We start from the raw sequence: 20581 nt of genomic DNA on the forward strand, positions 1-20581 counted from the left end.
ACAAGGACAGAGGTGGTTTAGCAATGTGTCACTGATGCTTTCAAGTCACAGACTGAAGTTAAGAATCAATGACAGACCATTTTCAGTGGAATATTGACAAAATTGGAAAAAGGAAATGGAGCTGTGGCAGCACTTGAATAGGTGAGGAGACAGTGTTTGTTTCCTTTATTGGAAATGAGCTCCCATTCACCCTGGCAGTAATTTGTGAAGGATTCTTATCAAGGCCCACAGAACTGAAGACTTTCAATACATTTGTTAGTAACAAGATAGTTTTCCCCATTTATGGAAATAAATGAAATGAAAAAATTCTTTATTTATCTAACAGAGAAAATGCAATGTTGCAGGTTTGTTTATTTTAAGTAAAAACAAACAAAAAAAAATTTAAAAATCAGCAATGCAGCCTTATAACGGATAGTGATGACTGCTGGCAGGAATGATCTCCAGTACCCCCTGTCTTGCAATGAACTTGGCAAAGTCTCACACTTAACACACTGTTGTTTCTTCACAGTATTATGCAGAGGATGTCAGGAATTGTCTATAATTTTTCAGCAGCATTCTTTTCTGGACAATTAGCTCCAGTGGCTCCAGAGTTATCCCATGAAATTACAACCTGAATGGTAGTCAGCCTACTTTCACTTAACAGCATTAAAACAGAGTTCTTGGTTTTGAACTCCATGACTGAGTTGTTGTTTATTGATACTGACGACTGCTCCATTCCCAGAAGTTCTAAAACATGAGTTTTGTTCCAGATGACACACTTCATTATTGGCTCATGGTTTATAATCAAGGTTGCATTTTTCTACCTAATAGCTACCTCGAACATCCCTCTCTGTCTCTGTAGCTAAGACTTCACCACCTGCCTGGATTACTGCATAGGGCTTTGTTCAAGGTGTCCTGTAGTATGTCCAGAGATGAGCTTCCAGACTTTTAACAGGTGCCAAAACCTTGCAAAATGTCATCCCCACCCTCATAAATTTCCACTGGTTCCCTGTCAAATCACATATTGCCAATAAGATCTTTCTTCTCACCAAAGAAAATACCTCAATGACCAAACCCCTACATATCTATCCAACCTCCTTCACTCATCCACACAGCTTTGCGTCCTGCAGTCCGTAGTCATGGATCTGCCTTTTCCCTTCACACAAGTTGCTCTACTTCTGTAGGCAGGGCTTTCAGTGTCCAAGCTCCCTCCCTCTGGAACATCTGAGCTCTGCAATGCCAAGACTCTGGACTCATTCAAGAAACTTTTCAGAACTCACCTCTTCATTGCAGCCTTTATTTACTCTTTAGTCTCCACTCTTTGTTTGTTTGTTATTGTTGTAAAGTGGTTTTTTTTAGATTCCTTAGAACCCAGAGCCTAGAAAAACACAACAGGAGTTCAGACCTTGATGTGATGTGAACTTTCAGGTGTGAGAACCCTGTTAGTGTCAACAGCATTAGTGTCTAAAGTGCCATTTTCCGTCATGTTGGATTGCCCTTAGACTCGCATGTCCAGTCAGCTTTTTGTCAACTTCTGCTGCTGGTTCAGAGGTACATCAACTTTAACCCTCATGCTGCCTTTTTACCCTACGAAGGGAAATGTGATGCAGGAAAATCAGTCTGACAAGGGCATTTCATTCTCACTCCATTTTACTCTGTTGTGCAACGACTGACCTCCCACTGGATTTAGGACATGTATATCATAGAAATCCTAATCTTGCCTATGGTGTGGAGTTTTCTGTGAAAAGGACAAAATTAACAAAAATTATTAATCAAACTTGCTATGCTATGTCAGATTTTTAATTAAAAGCATGTTATGAATCTTGGCACAGCTAGAATTTGTCTTAAATTCATTAAATTATTGTTAATTTATGAGGATTTTGGGGTAATGCCAAGAATGATGGCTTGAGAGTCGAGCTCCAGCATCAACACTGGCTTTTTTGCCTTTTTGTACACATTACAGGGAATAACCACTAGATTTTTTTTTTTCATCCTCTACCTTGTAACACACATAATAGCTGAAACAAATCATGTCATCATAATAATACTTGTCTGGAACAACTTCGGCCATCGGCCCAGTATTGAAACAAACTTCAGAATTTGGCATCCAAATTTGTTTGCAAACGTCCTTGCATAAAGCTTACCACGATGCAAAGAGATAGATGTGCTGGATGGTTATCTTTTCCAAATCTCAAGTTTTATTATTGGGCATTTACTCTCAGACCTTTTTTTTTATCCTGCTTCAACACTAATGCTGCAGTGTTCTGGTGTGCTGTAGAAGTGTTTTATATGTCCATACACTCTTGAAGACTTTTTGAATTTTAATGTCCCTTTAACAAGACAAAGAAAAACCTTTTATACTGCAGTCAGCCAAATGATTGGGGTCTGGAGGACTTTAGAGAAGATGAGCAATTCCCCCTTTGAGTTGCATTTCTGCTCACCTATATTTGGTAACTCCAAACTGTTGATCTGTGGGCGTCCTATTCAGTACCCCCACTGAGAGGGGAATTTCTTTACCTTGGAAGATATTTTTGGGGACAAGGTTTTATACTCTTTCCAAGAATTTTGCACTCAATTTGATGTCCCGTCTTCTTTTGTTTTTTTCTTATTGCAGTTGAGATCTGATTTGAGAGCTTGCAAAGTCTTGTCCTGGCTCACACCACATCCACATGACAAGATGCTACGCTGTGCCAGAAACACAAGGGGCTTGGACTCTAAACTATGTTGGTTCCTTTCTGAGATCAATTATAATCCCTTGGCATTGAAAATTTTAAGGAGGGCTGACATACAAGATCCTGGCACAAACTAAAATTGGAGTGAAGTCTGGCCTAACATTTTGTTGGCTTCTAGGAATCTGGATCACCAGCAGATCCACTTTAATTTTGTTCATAGAACTTATGTGACACCAAGAAAGCTTTTTTCTGTGAAAGTAATCTATGCTCCTCAACGTAAGCTTTATTCTTTGAATGCTCCTGGTACTGTCTTCCATATGATCTGGGACTGTCTACCAGTGTCCGTTTTCAGGAGTATGGTTGCTTCCAGTCTCTCTGAACTGTTTGGTCTTGTTATTCTGTTATCACCTATCATGTTCATTCTTAATGGCCTGTCAATTCTGGGCTTATTGCTGTCCAATAGCCGTGCCCTGGCAGGGTTCACTGCAGCCAAGAAACTGGTAGCCACAAGGTGGAAGCCATCATATGCTCTCTCTCTTCGGGCTTGGTATCTTATGTATTTGGACATTGTATACTTAGAACTATCCACAGCCCAAGTTCATGAAGCACAAAAATCCACTTCTGAAATGTGGAATGCTCTCTTTGTGAAACTTGGAAATCTATTAGGTTAGAAGCCACAGAAACTGCTGTGTTATTGCGTCTAAGTCCCAGAGGTATGCAGTGGGTGGGGGGTTGATTGTGTGTATTTGTTTACTTGTTTCTTGTTATTATTTCAGTGCTGAAGCTGCTGATTGTGTGCAATACTTTTATTACTTTGTATCTTTATTTCCTGTTTATTTGGTTTTTGCAATCTGTTTTATGTTCTAATCACCTGTGTACCTGCTTTCAGTTGTATGGCAGGATTGGTTTTCTTCTTATTTACTTCTGATTTCTTTTTTCTTCTCCTTTTGTAAAATTTCTTGAACAATAATAGAAATTTAAACACAAAAATGATTGTTAATATATAGTACAACTTGATGGAGGTTTTTAATTCATTCATATGTCTCATAAGTGTCACAACTGTGATATGCAAGCTGAAGACACTTCACCACTTTTGCTCTGCAATTATAAGGTGAATCTCTCTTGAGACTCTTTGAATCTTTTGAAAGAAAATTGCATCCCTTCTTTGAGTGCACACTTACCAAATGGAACTATCACGTGAAATTGCACTTGGGAATTTTTCTTTTCAGTTATTTTCCAGATAACATTGTGATTTACAGTTATTTAAAAGCCTATTCACACTGCTGAGTATGCGCCACTAAACATGCCATACCCTCCAACCCTTATGATTGAGGAGTTATTTCTGTAAAATAATTTCAGTGACATTATTGACTGTTGATACAGAAACTGGGAAGAGTGGAGGGGGTGGGTGCATGACTATATGCTTTTGAAGTGTTGTGGCAGCAGTTACATGGCATCCAAATATATTTGTTCTTTTTTTTTAAGAAAGAAAAAGAAGTGATCCAATGTGATGTTCTTTTTTTTTAACATCAAAATAACTCCACCGATGCTTGCCAGAACTAACAGCCTAAGCTTTGCCTGAGGGAAGAAGCTTTAGTTGGAGAACAGTTTCCATCCAACAGAACACAGTCTCTGCATATATACCAAAGGAAATAGCAACATCAATGTTTCCGTGTGTTTGCATTTGTGTTGAATCTGAGCTTTGACAAAAACTCTCAACATACACGAGAAGGTATAAACCTTCATCTGAAATCTTGAAAAGCTTTTTTTTTTTTTTTTTTTTACGCATGTTAATTGTCCAAACAACAAAAAGAGTGTCTGTATCTCCTGGAACATCTGTGAAGGAAATATAATTGACCTAGTTGTCTAATCAAGCTGTAACCTGTAAAAAAAAAAAAAAAAAAAAGTCCTGGAGAGAAAACAGACATCTGTCAGACAAGAATTCAGCAGATGTCAGATCTTTGCTCTCTTCTAGTGTGATACCCCAGGATGGGTGCACGGCTCAATTTATATAATCATATTTGGAGCTGCTGATGTCAATTCCTTCTTTAAATAGTTGCTCTGATTATTAGCTTTTTTTACTTGATATAAATTAAAACATTTAGGGGAAAAAAAAAATGCCCAAAAAACATACAATCCACCAGTATTGCATATCTGTCAGCTGATATTGTTTTAGCATTTATTACATAATATCTGTAGGGGTTTCCATCAACTCCTCCAGTTTCTTTTTTCTTTTTTTATGCTACAAATAGAGGATTGTCTGACTGCCAGTGAGCAGATGAGCCATGCAGCACAGCTTAAAGCAAGCTAGATGAACTCACCTGTGATTCGTTGCTTACTGAATGTGTTTTTATTCCACCAGTTCATGCTGCGAATCTGATATGACATACAAGCATTTGTTCACTTTTATCTGGGCACCACAGCTGTCTCGGTAGTTACATCGGATTTCTACACTGCTATTGTGAGCTGTAGCCGTTCAGACACTTTTAATGTCTCCTCATTTTTATCTGTTGTTTGCAGTAATACACAATAATCATCCCTTTTTTTCTTCAGTGTCTTGACACCTGTGACTTTTACATTATATGAGAGGGAGTTGAGAAAATAAATGGTTTGCTAATCTGTTTAGCCTTACAGTCATCTTCTTTGTTTTGGATATTTAAATGTGTTCGCCAAAAAGTAAGAAGAAAGCATTCAAATGTAATTAAATTATTTTATTTTACTCAAGAATGTACAGTTGAGTCAAGAATGGCAAGTTTCCTGCAGCTCTGTGATTTGAATAGTTTTAGTACAAAGGTCGCTGACCACAGCTATTCTCCCATGAAAAGAAAGACTGGTGGAAATTCCCCTGAAAAACAGATGCTGAGCTACATTTCCCTCATACACTCTGTAGAATGGACAGAGACAGGAGTTTCTTTGTATCATATCAGAAATTTGAACCTTTTTTGAAAGAAGTTTGAAAGAAGTATACTTTTGTGCAAATGAACAATTCTTCTTGGACAGCATGTGTTTTATTTATTCATTCATTCATTCATTCATTATCCTAACCGCTTAATCCGATGAAGGGTCGTGGGGAAGCTGAAGCCCATCCCAGCAGTCTATGGGCAAAAGGTGGGGTACACCTTGGACAGCCAGCCACTCCATTGCAGGGCATGTGTTTTAGATAACAAATAGTCTGCATCTGCTGGCTTTGGCTGAAATTTTGAAAGAATTGTTGCAACTTGTGTATGCTAGTTCCTAATGACACGATAACAATACACCTCCTTTCCAAGAAAATCAAACCAAAGCCCTTTGAAGGGATAAGGATGACGTTGGCAGGATATCAAAACTCATCTACAATCAGCATAGAAAAAAAACTTTTTTTTAATGCATCTTTTTTTGTTTTTTCTCAAACATAAAAACCATTATGCAGAAATCTTAGTGTTCAATAAATTTCTTAAAATATATAAATAATAAATTAGAATTGGGCAGTGACAGGGGGTAGGGCTGGTGCTCCACTGGCCCTGAAGGTCGGAAGTTCAAGTCCTCCTAAATGCAGCCTGATGGGGGCACAAGTCGGTGTCCTCTTAGGTTTTTCCTGAGCCTGGGTGAATGCAGTTTATTGAGTTACGTCAGGAACGACATTTTGGCACATGTAAAACATGTGCCAACACAAAACATGCACATACGGCTTCTGGTGGGAGCAGGTGTTGTGCTGTAGCAACCTCTTGAGAAAGGAAACGGGAGGAGAAAGATTAGGCAATAACACATTATTTGTTATCCAAACACAAAGATCAACACATAAAAGTAGCATTTAAAATGTGTAGTTACATCAAATTTAAATGTTCAGGGATAATTTCAATTCCATTTTTATTCTGTGTGGAAAACAGAGAAATTTAATCTACTGAATATTCAAACATGGTACCATATTTGTACACAGAACTGTACAAATCAAAATCAAATCTTGCCAAATCCTGATTAGAATTAGGAAAAAGAAACTTTCAGCAAGGCAATATAAGGCCTTGGTCCTTTTCAATGTCACATATCATGTTTAATGGATAAAAACAAAGGTAACAAAATTATATTTATCCTTAAATAAAACAACATGAAATCATTTTTAAACTAAAAAAGATACTTTTTAAAATGTTTCTTAAAGGCTAAACTGGCTCTATGAAGTAATTCTCTTTGACTGCAAAGCATCAACTATCTGTTGTTCTGTCTGCAGTTACCCCCATAATGCTGCCTGTACTTTAAAAATGTTCCTGACCACTTCTGTCTATATTTCCAAAGTCAGATGTAAGCATTTTACTTTATTTTTGCCTCTGCACCCTGTAATTTTGCCTCCTTTCCAAAAAAAACTGCCTTCCTGCAAAAACCAAACCAGATGTGGAAAAGCACAATCTGGACCAAGAGCTACAAACAAAGATCCTCCAGATTCATGTAACCAGCAGTAGAAGTGAAACAACTTTCAGATGTAACTCTGTCATTGTGGTCTTATTCTAGTCTCATAGCTTGGCTCAGGGAGGAAAAGGAAAACTTTTTCAGCATCATACATCTATGTTACATGATGTGTACTTCATGTAAAGTATAATACAAGCAGCTTTTTTTCTTTTTTTTTTTTTTTACATTTTTGCCAAATAAATACGGAGAAATGCATTTAATGCTTCTCTGACCTTTAGACGACCCTTTGTGCACTTACCATTATTTTTTGAAGTCTTGAATTCTTAATAGAGTCACTGTGATCCGGAAAGTGCTGGTTAATGTACCCTTACTGTTGTTGAAGTCCATAAATTGCTCTTTGGTGAAGTGATCAAATATGAGAAGCATGAAAGGGGGAATCTGCCATCATGAAAACTATGCAGATCATCAAGCAAATAACGCACCATGACATCTGACTGGTAATAACCTTCAGAATGCTGAGAAACTCCAATGAAAGGCTTCCATGTGAGACGAGCAGCCCCAGAACCGTGTATATAAAGGCTTTTAAAGAAGAGCGTTGCAGATGTGCGAGGAGCATTTTCTTTTTGATGACTGTAATTTTCATAAAAACTCAGTTGCCATGAATAGTGGGAGGCTTAATGGCCAAGTGGATGGATACAGTAGCATCTCAGGTGATGAGGGCATGCTGCATCAGTCGGGAGACTGCTGATCAGAAACTGCACTGCTGGCAGTAATTGAGCAGGAGTAAGATTTAAGATCACCATGCGTGGTGGAGACATGTACTTTACAATATGTGGGGATGAGCTGAGTTGGTGTTATAGCAACATAGCTCCATTAACAGTGACATCATGTCAAACTCAGCTAAAAATAGTTTTAACCACATCCAAACACCTGAAAAAGATAGGAAATGCAAAAGACTAATGTATGTTATTAAAGATTGTTTGCCTTTAGATCTAAAATAATCAATACATCTATTTCTTAAATGCTTAGTCCAATTAAGGGTTGCAGGGAAGTTGGTGCTTATCTCAGAAATAATCTCGCGAGAGGCGGGACACAGCCTGGACATGTTGCCAGTCCATCACAGGGCCTAAAATAATAAAGGTAAGTGCAGTTAGTCTGTACAGTAAACAGCAGTACTATGTCACATGTGTTTGCAATCTGCAATACTGAAGAATTTAGCAGCTGATCTCACAGATATGGCAGCATTGGGAGTTGCTGTTCTAGTTGGTTGCTAAGTTAGTTACATGAGTGGACAACTTCTGTCAGTTTAACAACAAAGTCTGTAGCTGCCTTTTTTTGTTTTCCTTTTTTTTTTTTTTTTGTCCTGCACATCATATTATGCAGAATTTGTCCAATATTAAAGCGTACACGCTACAATTGCGAACGACCAACATACCATTTCTGTCAGTTAAAACCAGGGTATTTAGGCCACAGTAGTGCAGGTTCACCAGAAGCATACACCTATCCTACCTATAGCCTACACAAAAGAGATAGGCAATGACTGGGTTGTAGAACTTAATTTTAAAGCCATCATATTGGGCATCATCTCTATTTTAATCAGTATCACGATCACAGTGTTTTAAAGAATACCTTTCTATTTTGGGCATATATTAAAAATTGAACCACCATTTAGAAAAATAACATAACAGATACTTTATTCATCCTAAAAGAAAAATTAAGGCAAAGTCTGCCTTGCACTTTTTGTTGTCGTCAACCACTGGATCATTTTGTTTTGTTTTGTTTTTTTTTATTTAGAAAGCAGAAGGTGTTAGCAGTCCACACAGTGAGAGTTTTTCCAATGATCCACCCCTGATGGAAGTCTAACCCAGGTTTGGGAGTCCACTGGAGAAGCCACTGGGCTCCCAAACCTGGGAATCTATTTTGGGTCCACTGGGACATTTTTATTACCTCTTCCAAGCCAGAGTTTTTTCAGTCTGTCTGTCTGTTAGCAACATATAATTTAAAAAGTTATGGATGGATCTTGAATAAATATGAAGAAAATATCTGAAATAGAATAAGGAACAAGTGGCAAAGTTTTGGAGATGATCAACACATCACCTGAATCCAGAGATTTTCTAAGGCATTCTTTACCGTGGAGAATTTCGGATTATTTCTCTATTGGAGCTTCTAACTAAAAAATAAAACCCACAATGTTTAGCAAAAAAAAAAACAATAGCTTGGCAGAGGTCGCCACACTGAGTACCTCTAGTATCATTTACATGGATGAAGATCTAAAAGTATGAGATAATAAACTCATCAATCTAATGAGAATATATTATATTATAATATATCATGTTCTGTTGGATATATTCACTACTGGAGAATTTTACGCAACCATGGGAGTCACACATGGCTGGTGACTGAAAACAACACAAGTTTTTAATCACTTATAATTCTTAAAAAGCAGGGGTAACATCTACTACTCGATTACTACAGTCCTGCTCAGCAATTCTGTTGAGGCTGTTTTATTTATTTGCCTACTTGTTCATTCTGATAATGAGTTCTTTAGAGCTAAATTATTCAAATCTCATAGCATTTTCTTCAAATAGCTGCTTTCAGCTGGATCCCACATATGTACTAGCTCTGGTCGGTTTCTTTAGTGTGACAATATGTTCACTGGATTAAAATATGTTCCACAGTGCAAGAGAACACTTTAAGGATGTGGTGGAACAAGAGATTTGCATCATAAAAAAGAAGTGTGTGAAGCGAGACTCTTGCAGGTGATATCCTCTCTTCATTTCCTGTTTGTTTCTAGCTCTCCACTGAATGCATTCTTTATATGCAGGCACACACACAGGATATATATAGGTCACTTACTCAAGTCTTTTTACATTCCTGTTTTTTTTTAACTTTTGTCAGAAAGAATTTGAATAAAATATTGGGTTAATTGTTCTTCTGTAAAAATATCTTAAATTTTTCTCAAAAAACGTGGTGCATGTGCGACTTTAAAAACTAATAATGGTTAAAACTTACACAAGATATATGCCACCACAAACAAGCCTGTGAGTCTCTATGTTAGGCTTTCATACAGCGGCGAGAACTTCCCTCCTATGATCGCTGGCAGATTCCCTGTTGTGAAGTTTGAAATATATTTCTGACTCAGAATTTAATTAGAATAATGAATTCATTGGTCTGGAGGACTGTGGTGATACGCTAATGAAACTAGCTTTGATCTAAAATAACTCAAGAAGCCGAAACGCATCCTGGACTGATGCATGGAATTCCAGCAGCCCCGATCTGCAGAGGATCACATCAGTGAGCTAAAAGCGGCGCAGAATGAATAAACAGAAATGGAAAGATTGGTGGAAAACAGTGATCCTTCAGAATGCTTTATGATCTGAATACACTTTCATTTTTTCTTTCCATCTCTGTCTCCCTCCTGTCTTTGGCAATTTATCTGAGAGCTTCTTTCTTTGTTTCTGGCATCGCTACTTCCTCCAGGAAAAAAAAACCTTTAAGACATTTATTGTATTTCCATTTCACTGAAAGGTAACTGTCTTTTTGGTTTTCTATAGCATGGCACAACTGGGCAAAAATGTCTTTTAATGTCAGTAGTTGAAAGTGTATAATGTTTGAGTTGGTTTCTAAAAGGCTTGAAGCTTAAGATGACTCATTTGATCAATATTTCAGGCACAATTACATTTTAATCCCTTCTTTGCTGATTTAAAATAACAGCAACAAGCAAGCGTCTGGACAGCCTTTAGGGCCAGTACTTCATAACACTCCTCGTGGAAAGAATCACAGCTTGTTATTGCTTTTGCAGCCATTTAAGAATCATTCAGTTCTTGTCTGGGGGATTTTCACTTATTCGTCATGCATACAATGTCTAGTTTCATGAGATCTGGGCCATCTACTCGCTGCTATTTTGAGTCCTTATCCACAGATTTCATCCTTGTTTCCTTTTTTTTTTTTTTTTTTTTTTGTTGGGTTATTTTTTCACATATTGTTTACTCTGTGAGATGGCTTGTTTTTAATTAAATCCATTTTTCCCATGTGCCACTGGCTGCAACACAAGCCAAGAGTATGATCAGCACAGCGCTGGAAGTGCTAAAAAGGTGCATTATTTTTCTTTTACCAGCCGAACAGCTGGTACAGATGTTCAGTGGTAAACTTATGACAAAGCCGTTATCATAAGGAGGCAGGGAGTCTTTGCTTCTGATAAGTTCTCTGTAAAGGTCAGGAGAACAGTGTACCACTTCTCCTGAGTTTGCCAAATACTCCTGAAGGCCTTTGACACTTTTCTTGTAGTAGAGCACTCTTGAAGAATTTCCCTTGTCTTCCAGATCTTAGCTTGTGCATGTTATAAACTGAGAAAACAACTACCTGTAAACACTATCTCATTGCTGCCTTCTTTCAAGCACTTGACATGCAGCTGCACACAGGAGTTTGTCTCAATCAAACATAAGTGGCTGTGAAGAAGTATTCTCAAATGTTATTCACTCATCAATAGACTACAAAAACCCGGGTGTTCAGATCAGCTCAGACTGAAATATAACTTTACATTTATATGTAAGCAGTTAGTGCTGATTTTGTCTAAAGCAATTTACAAATAAGGGAGCAACATTCAAGACTCAGTACCTTAGGAACCTTCACACGCATTTAAGCGCTAAACCTATTCAAGTTGGTTCAAAAGACTCAGAACAAGTAGAGCAGTAGAACAAATAGGAGGATGTGCTCTCAAAGAAAGAGATGAGTGTTAAAGAAAATGTCTGGGAAATAAGGATGATGAAGGGAAACGTAACCCTGAAGCTGTCGACTGAGTAAACCTCCAAGTTTTTACTTTTAAAGTTTGCATACTGCTTTTACCTAGATCAGGGATGTCCAAAGTTGGTCGTCTAGGGACAGTTTCCTGCAGGTATTTGACGTATCCCTGATCCATCACGCCTGGCTCACAATAAATTACGTTTGCACATTGACTGGTTTGAGTCGTGTGTTGGAACAGGGCTAATTAAAAAACCTGCAGGATTGTGGCGCTCCAGGACCAGAACTGGACACCCCTGACCTAGATCATTGTGCATACATCTGTTATGTTAGCAGTGAACTTGAGATTTTCACAGCATGATTAAACCTGGATGAAGAGAAGAGGTGCTTCTCACATATGATCTGCGTTTTATGCTGTAAGTAATCTACCTCCACCCATCCTTGACTCACATCGGGTTTTGGTTTGTCACTTCAAGGACAGAGTCCAGAGCCACTAATTGTGAGAACAGGACTTAAAAAAATCAGAGCTTTTCTAAAGCGTTGAGATTTGCTTCCCTAATGATCACTTTGAACAAACCACAGCTCTAACAAGCTAATTAAACTCTGAGACCTTGGTTAACATTATATGACAGATCAAACTCCTAATTCTAAAGATGTTACACTGTCATATTGCATTATACAGTGCTCTTATCTTTTGGTAATATGCAGATTAAAAATGGCAAACTACAAAGAATATTACACTAGAAGCCGGTTAAAACTATCCTGTAAGATTCTCGTTTGAAATTTCTTATTATTTAAAACAGCTTGTAAGTATCTCTAGGAGGGTATGGCATTATGCTCTTTGGCTGAAATGTATTAAATTGCACAGTGAGATGGGTGTGCATGTGCTGAAACATCTTAAACGGTTTGTCCAGCACTGAATGACCGTCTGCTGCACGTGTTCAAGTGGGTCTCTACCGTCCACACACATGCATGCATGGTGGAGGCTTTGAGTTGCTCATCCTCCATGGTGTGTAACTGTGGCCATGACTCAGTTATTGTTTATGAGCTAATATCTGTGATGAACTGGTGACTGATCAAGGGTGTTTCCCTACAATCAATCCAGTGAAAGCTGGTTTAGACAACAACTGATAAGTTAATGCAAGTACCAGTAAAAAGAGGTTTTAAAAATACTCTTTAGGAAGAATAAAGCTCTAACCTATTTTGCCTAATTTCAAACTGTATCATGAGTCAGACAAAAGTGCACGGTCATATTTAATGACACATCTTTATTCTCCAGCATGTCACATATTTATTCGATTTTTTAAAAATCCTCTCACAAACAAGTTTTCCTATCTGGCAAACAATGATTAACATAGAGTATGTTTACAAGTTTTGCATGTGGTCACCAACTCTTCAGACTGTTCCACCAGATTAACTCCAAATTTGCCAAAAGCGTGAGCGTGCAAGTGTGCCGGCTGTCTTTTTTAATTAGCCCAGTGATGGCCTTGTGACCAGTTCAGAGTGCACCCTGCTTTTCAGTGGCAGCTGCAATAAACTTCAGTCTTTGTGACCCTGCTCAGGACAAACAGGTTGTAGCTTGTAGATGAACATGACATCATCCTGGGTATTGAGTTATTGGAGTGACTTATATTCTGTAAAGAATAATCCCAGTTTGAGCAGCTGTTATATCTATAGTGTCACCCAGCTGGATTATAAAAGCTTACCCTGCATTAAGCTACCACAGACACCAAATACTTTATGGACATACTAAGATAAACAATAGATCAAATTTAGAAAAATTCAGAAACAAATTCAATGTGGAACATTTGCTTAGAAGACTTTCTGGTATATAATCATTCCTTTTTCAATACTCATTTAATGCCTTAGATGAGCTTGCCAATTTAGAGTGACACTATTTGTTATAGTTGAACTACAATTAGCCTAAAAGGTGGATGCGCAAGCTGAACCTTTATTTTATTTAACAGGGAAAATTAGCATGGTTAGGGTTTTTAAGAGGTGAAAAAAGGCTCAGGTGCAAATTATTATATCAATAACAGCTTTTTTCTGTCTTCTGTCAGATGTTATTTTCAATATTTTGCATTTCCTGGTGAGAAAATTTGGGATTGTTTCAGTTCACCTTTTGTGAGCCAAAATTCGTGTACATAAATATCCAAAAGGATCTGCATACCTTGGATCATTTGATCCCTATCCAAGAAACACTATTTTTCAACTTCAAGGCTAAACTGAAGCAGACTGATGTATTTAGGACATGCAGCCCAGTGATCTTCCCTCAGGGAGCATGTCCTTGGACCCCTGCAGAGCCCCTCATGTCCTCAAATCCCAGCCATGGCTTTGACTGAAGACCTTTTTTCATGTCTGTTTTGGGCGAAAGACATAATCCAGGCCTGGCTGTACCCTGGCCAGTCACTGACTCTACATTCATCCTCTGTCCCTGGCAGACTATACCCTCCTATTTGTGTGCAGCTGGACCCTTTCATTATTTACACTTGAAATGATAATGACATCATGTGTGCACAGCTGCACTATTTGCATGCATGTGACATGCAGCTGAATTTGTGTGACAAAATGGATCAGTGGAAACTGTTCCTGTTGAAATATTTACATGCTAACTATATTCAGACCTGGATGCTTTTCTGATTGTGTGATATAAAAACAAGGGGAGGGGAAAGTTGACTATAAATAGGGGGGGGGGGGCTAGAAAATAGACACAGGAAACTGGCAACTTGTATGGATGAGTCGTGAGAACAACAAGGAGTTCTGGTGCACTGTTGTGAAACATTTTGTGCCTCCTGGGTTAAAATTGTGTGACAAATTTTGTTGAGTTGGCAGCATCAGCACCATGCAGGGGAGCGATTTCTGGGCAGGGCTTCTCTCTTTGAGGCTGACTCTTTGATTCCCCACAGGGGAAGGTTTTAAAGGTTGGAAGGGCAATGAGTGCCAGTTGTGCCCACATAGTGTAGAGGAAGATTATTGGCAAAGAGCTGAGAATGAAAGAGTAAAAGGTTTTATTATTTAGTTTTAACAATTTATAGCAAATACAACCAACACTCAACATACATTTACAATCATTTGCAGTAATTGAACTGCTATAAGAGTGTGTAAGATATTACAAAACTTGGCCAAACAAGTAAGCCTAAAAGTTACAATGACATTAAATACTAGCTACTGCTTGCCTGCTCCTGAACACTTGACATGCAGTTTCGATGAAATGAAGATGACCATGTGCTTGTTGGGGCAATACTGCTTTGGATGAATGTTAACTCAAATGATGTTCTGCTCACTTTGACCGTCCAAACTGCACAAACTGTCCTTTTGAAATGCTGTCAACATTTGGTTGGAATCTATTTTTGGGGGCATTTTCTTGTCACTTGCTGCTTCATCCTTTCTGTCATCAGCCGCTCATCCTTCAAAGTCCTCACCATTAAAAATGGTACTTTTTCCAAGACATTCTCCTTCTAGATTATAATATGCATATTTACATCAGCACGGTGTGAGCACTGTTGGTTATTCCCGGCAGAATACATATTCGGTGTAGCTTGTCCAGATTTTGTCTTCATTTGGATCATTGCTGGTGTAGGCGCAGGTGCCTGTGGAGCTGCAGGCCACCATGTGGAAGCCCACCTCTGTCAGCTTGTCAAACGCCTGCTCTAGAAAATTATACTTGAGATAGTAGCGGGATGTGTATCTCTCCGGGGGCCTGTCCGGGTCTCTGCTTTCATTCAGTGTGTCCCCAAACACTTCTTTGGCCAGAGAAGTCTTCCCGCAAACGGTGATGCGTGCCACTCTCCTGAATTTGGCATCGGTTTGAATGTCTCTGCCAATGGTGTAGGAGCCGCGGTATCCTATCGTGATATAGCCCGATTTTCTGGAGTCTAGAGAAGGGGAGCGCATGGCCCCGCTGACGGACATGGTGCGTAAAGTCTCGATGCCGCCGGAGGAGCAGCACTGCTGCGCGCCCTCCTCCGTGTCGCTCTGGCTGATCTCCTCGCTGATGGAGTTGTCCTTACTCACCCGCGGGCTGAGACGTTTGGCAAGGTCCCGAAGCTGGAAAAAGTCCGCTTCCCTTTGCAGTCGACTCTTCTCTGGGAAGTAGTCCGGAAGGACTAAGTTCAGGTCCCGGAGATAATCAAGAATGTAGCGAAACAAAAAGCCGTCCCTATCCAAGAAAAAGCGCCCTTTGCTGTCCCTGGCCAGCTCCTTTGGTGACTTCTTACAAAACATGTTCCACAAAAGCGAGTCTGGCACTGCAATCAGAGTTTTGTGTCTGGTAACATAAACCTGTCCGCCCACGTTTAGCTCGATTATCTCTGAAAAAGGGGCTCCTGTGTCCCCACAGCTGGACGCTCCGCGCTCTGTGTCGGCCAGTGCCATCCTCTCCGAGCTGCAGCACTGATGTGGAATCAGCTGAGACTGAGATGCTGAGTGGCAGCGGCTTGCTTATGAAGCTTTTCACATGCGTGTGCGTGCATGCATACAGAGCTGACTGCAAAATTAACATTTAACTGTTGAAATGCTGTCCATAGGACGCGCGCGCTCTATCTCTTTGTCTAGTACAAAACTAAGCACGCTCACAAAGAATAAGCAAATGCAGACTCATTTACAAAATATACACAATCAGGCATATTTAAGGCTACCTTGTCTGCCCAAACCTGCATGCCATCTTTGCAGATTTTTTTAAAATTAATTTGCAATTACTTTCGAAAGAACGGACAAAACAAACTCCCATGCAGCAGGCTCAAGTTATCCCAGGTTATATGGAAAGAGTGACACCCATTGCACTTACGAAGGAAATGCACCCAACACACACACATATCAACATCCAAAGGCATGTCTGCTGAAGCCAAACAAAGGTTTAGCAGCATGAAATAGTTTAGTCAGAATTTATTTTTCTTTAGATTTGTGAAGCAAGTCTGAGTTCAATAAACTGAAATGATACAAACAACAATAGGTCAAATGGAAATGTAAAGCTTTGACAAAATTACAATCTCTAACCATGTACCTGACATGCTAAGGCTTGAAATATTTGATGCCAATGAAGCAAGAGAAGGTCACCAACAGGAATGTGTAACTGTTTTGTTTCTTCATATAAAAATGAGTCATAAGAAGCAGCTGGATTCAAAGTGAGGTCAGGAAGATTAAGAAATATTCTGAAAAAGCAGCTTGAAAGATCACTAGAAAGACCAAACAAATACCTTGTTCCGTTGCAAATCAGGAAGGGTGAAGAGAGATTGTGGAGTGGTGTAACACTTCTGTGACACCTGCACAAGTATGACCTTCTTAGAGGCATCCAAAAACATTTTAAGCATCCTCAAGACTAATTTCAATTTAAAAATTTTAAACAATATCTAAACAAATTATATGAACAGGGGGATAACCTGAGATTTATTTCCTGGACATGTGCCCTTCTGTGCTGACCTTATTGCATATTATCTTGATGACACATATACCTTCACTGCGTGTCATTTTAGTTCAACATTTTTCCAGTTGTCTTTCTGTGAAGTCAGAAAGACTACACTGAAGGATCATTTTTGTTCAAAAGGTTTTGTTGGAAAGCATATATCACAGGATAAAATAGACTATTTTTTTGTTCCTGATTTCTAAGTGAGGTCAGTTTCACTTCCTGAACCATAACTGATGTGCAGAGCACTGATTTATTATAATTTCCCAGCTGTTGAAGCCAAACATGTGACTGTCAGCATGAGGTATGTGAATCTATGACAAATGACTTTTTGAAGAACTTCCCATTGCATAAAGCTGAAATCCTGTGGTCTGTAATTCTGGAAGAAATGAATTGTGAAAGACAATTGACAACCACATTTGCCATGTTGCTAAGAAAAAAAAGGGAAGGTAAATGCACTATTATGATGGTAATAGACCATAAAAGCCATTACTTTGTTTTTCTGTTCTGAATGTGGATTTTCATTTCTGCAATTAAAGTGTTAATTTTTCAATGTCAGATATCAAAGTTTGTATTTCTTTCAGTTATATGTGAATATCCATATCTGTTAAATGCATTTTATTTTCACATTTGTTGCACATGAAATTAGATAAAAAGCAAGAAGTTGAAAAGATTTCCCAACAAGCTACAGCTGCAATCAGTAACATGATATGTTGCCTCCCAGTCATTGTGAAACTACCCAGTTCTCATCATGGTGGATTTAAGCCACTCTGGAAATTTGGTGGACTACCCTTGTCTAGACCATGTTATAACCCATAAAAGAGCTGTAGTCTTAGATGTTTTGCCACTTGAAGAAGTTGTTGGGAGCACAATGCTTGTTAAGGTACAGCTGGTTTCTATTTGCATTTTATTCTCAATAATTTTTTGTGCTTTCTGTACACCATTTTATTTTATTTTATTTTATTTTGATATCTCAGTGTCCTCATTTATCCACTGCAGCGGTGTCTCTGGGAGTTTTGCACTAACAAAAGCACTCTTTTTACCTTTCCAGGGTATTACAGAGAGCTTTGGAGTTGCTATTCATGCTCTCAACACCACTCATCTGACAGATGGTGTGATTAACAGGAGCAAAAGGATGATGCTGGACACCCTGGGTGTTGGGTTGTTAGGAACCAGGACAGCTGTCTTCAACAAGGCTCTCAAGTACAGCCAGGTACAGTAAAGTGTGTGACTGTACAGGAGGAACTCTACCTGCAAAAAAAACATCACAGCATTACACAAACATACCACGGAAAGATATTTAATTTAACAATGTAGATCCTCACAAAATGTCATATAACGTTTAGTAATGCTGCATTTATTAGTATAAAGGCTATAGATCTTCTATGTTTGTGATTATTTTAAGATCTTTATTTGGTCTGTTTAGAGTTCCCTCTGACAAATTTATCAACATATAACATGATTTTGTGCATTTATTAACAACTATTACTTTCTTGGCATAATGATAATTAATTTAGTCATTTCAGGCTCGTTCAAATGAGGCATTCTTCTTCATGCTGTTATTTGTTTTCCTTGTAAGCAACAACCATATCTCCTAAATTCAAAGCACACTCACTTGTCTGATTGCAGATGTTCACATCTGAGCAGAAGAGCAGCGTTTGGGGTAGATCAGAGATCAGCCTCCCTCCTCATCAAGCTGCATTTGTCAACGGCGTCGCAGTAAGTTAGGACACGTGAAAGCATCACGCATGTTTTACCTCTGCTTTGATCTTCAATTGCCAACCCTGTCAAGTTGTCTCATATCAGGTTCACTCCATGGACTTTGATGACACTTGGCACCCTGCAACCCATCCCTCTGGTGCTGTGCTACCGGCACTGCTGGCTCTGACAGAGACGCTGACCAGTCAGCCTACTGGTCTGGAACTGCTGCTAGCTTTCAATGTTGGCACTGAGGTGCAGGGCAGGCTGATGAGGTTCTCCAAAGAGGCTTACAACATACCAGAAAGGTAAGAGAATTTAAACCATACCAAATACTAGAGCTTTGGTTCATCTTAATTCAGAATAGTATGTCCACTTTTAAGATAATTTTAATGCTACCTTTTGACATTTAATGTATTTTTCATCCAAATTGCATAAAGTAAAACATCCAATCTTAATTAATTATATGGTTTATAAGTTCAATGTGAAACTGAATTGTTTAATTCAAGAGCAGCCAAAAGATCCTTAAATGTCTCCCACCCTGTGAAACACAGATGTGTTCACATTTGATGAACTGTCATAAAAGCGTAAAATTTTATCTCAGATAAAATCATGACAAAACTTAAAACATTGTTTCTTTGTATGCTTGTATGAACAGATTCCATCCTCCGAGTGTTGTTGGGGTGATGGGAAGCGCTGCGGCCTCAGCTAAGCTTCTCGGTCTGAACCCAGTACAGTGCACTCATGCTCTGGCTATTGCAGCCTCCTCTGCAGGGGCTCCTCTAGCCAATGCTGCTACACAAACTAAGCCTCTCCATATTGGAAATGCTGCTCGAAGAGGCTTGGAGGCAGCTCAGCTGGCCCAGATAGGGCTGGAGGGAAATCCAACCATACTAGATATAAACAGTGGGCTGGGGGTTTACTACAAAGACTACAGTCCTTCAGCAATAGCAGATCCCACTTCTGGTGCTTTTAACTGGATTCTGGAGGATCAGGATGTGGCATTCAAGCGCATCCCTGCTCACTTAGCCATGCACTTTGTTGTGGATGCAGCTCTGGCAGCCCGTGCAAAGCTTCAAGACACAGTAGGAAACGTTCAACTTAGTCAGATCCAACATATCATACTTCGAGTTCCTGCATCCAAATATATTAACTGCCCTCTACCTGCCTCAGAGCATCAAGCCAGGCACTCATTTCAGTTTAACGCCTGCTCAGCTTTGTTGGATGACAAAGTGACAGTTGCGTCCTTTAACCAGGCTCAAATCAGCCGGCCTGCTCTGAAGGAGCTCCTGTCCAAAACTAAGCTGGAGATACCTGAAGACAACCAGCCTAGCTTTGACAAAATGTACTGCGAGGTTGAGATAGGAACAACTCAGGGGTTGAGCTACACAGCCAGATGTGATACCTTTTATGGCCACTGGAGGAAGCCACTGAGTCAGGTGGACCTGGTGGAGAAGTTCCGAGTTAATGCATCCTCAGTGTTGTGCACAGAGGGAGTAGAGGGTGTCATTGACCTGATAGGAAATCTTGAGAAGGTGACTGAAAGCTCAATATTGGGTTCATATTTGAGAATGACAAGCAACACAAATGAGCAGTTATACAGCAGCAGGATTTTGTGATTTAATAAAGGTAATTTGTTCTATCAAATGAGAAAATATGGGTTAAATGATTACTATATGTGAATATTGTGTACACCTTTATGAAATAAACTGAA

General features: G+C 39.1%; 2 protein-coding genes across 2 annotated transcripts; one reads left to right on the top strand and one right to left on the bottom strand.

Annotated features, from left to right (window-relative positions):
- Positions 1 to 14953: 14953 nt before the first annotated feature.
- On the bottom strand, positions 14954 to 16160 carry kctd12.1 (potassium channel tetramerisation domain containing 12.1). Its single transcript, XM_079253947.1, has one exon. It carries the CDS (start codon positions 16140 to 16142, stop codon positions 15276 to 15278), a length of 867 nt encoding a protein of 288 aa, XP_079110073.1. The 5' UTR covers positions 16143 to 16160; the 3' UTR covers positions 14954 to 15275.
- A 1880-nt stretch (positions 16161 to 18040) lies between these two features.
- acod1 (aconitate decarboxylase 1) lies at positions 18041 to 20503 on the top strand (the record flags this gene model as incomplete). The annotated part of the gene is made up of 4 exons (XM_079254662.1): positions 18041 to 18382; positions 18799 to 18888; positions 18976 to 19175; positions 19526 to 20503. The coding sequence occupies 4 exons, from the start codon at positions 18041 to 18043 to the stop codon at positions 20484 to 20486; spliced, it is 1593 nt and encodes a 530-aa protein (XP_079110788.1). The 3' UTR covers positions 20487 to 20503.
- Positions 20504 to 20581: the final 78 nt, after the last annotated feature.

The sequence above is a fragment of the Telmatherina bonti genome (genome assembly GCF_933228915.1).
Source record: "Telmatherina bonti genome assembly, chromosome: 15".
Lineage (NCBI taxonomy): Eukaryota > Metazoa > Chordata > Actinopteri > Atheriniformes > Telmatherinidae > Telmatherina > Telmatherina bonti.

Coding starts and splice junctions, on each gene's coding strand:
- kctd12.1 (XM_079253947.1), bottom strand. CDS start 16,142: ATGGCACTGGCCGACACAGAGCGCGGAGCGTCCAGCTGTGGGGACACA.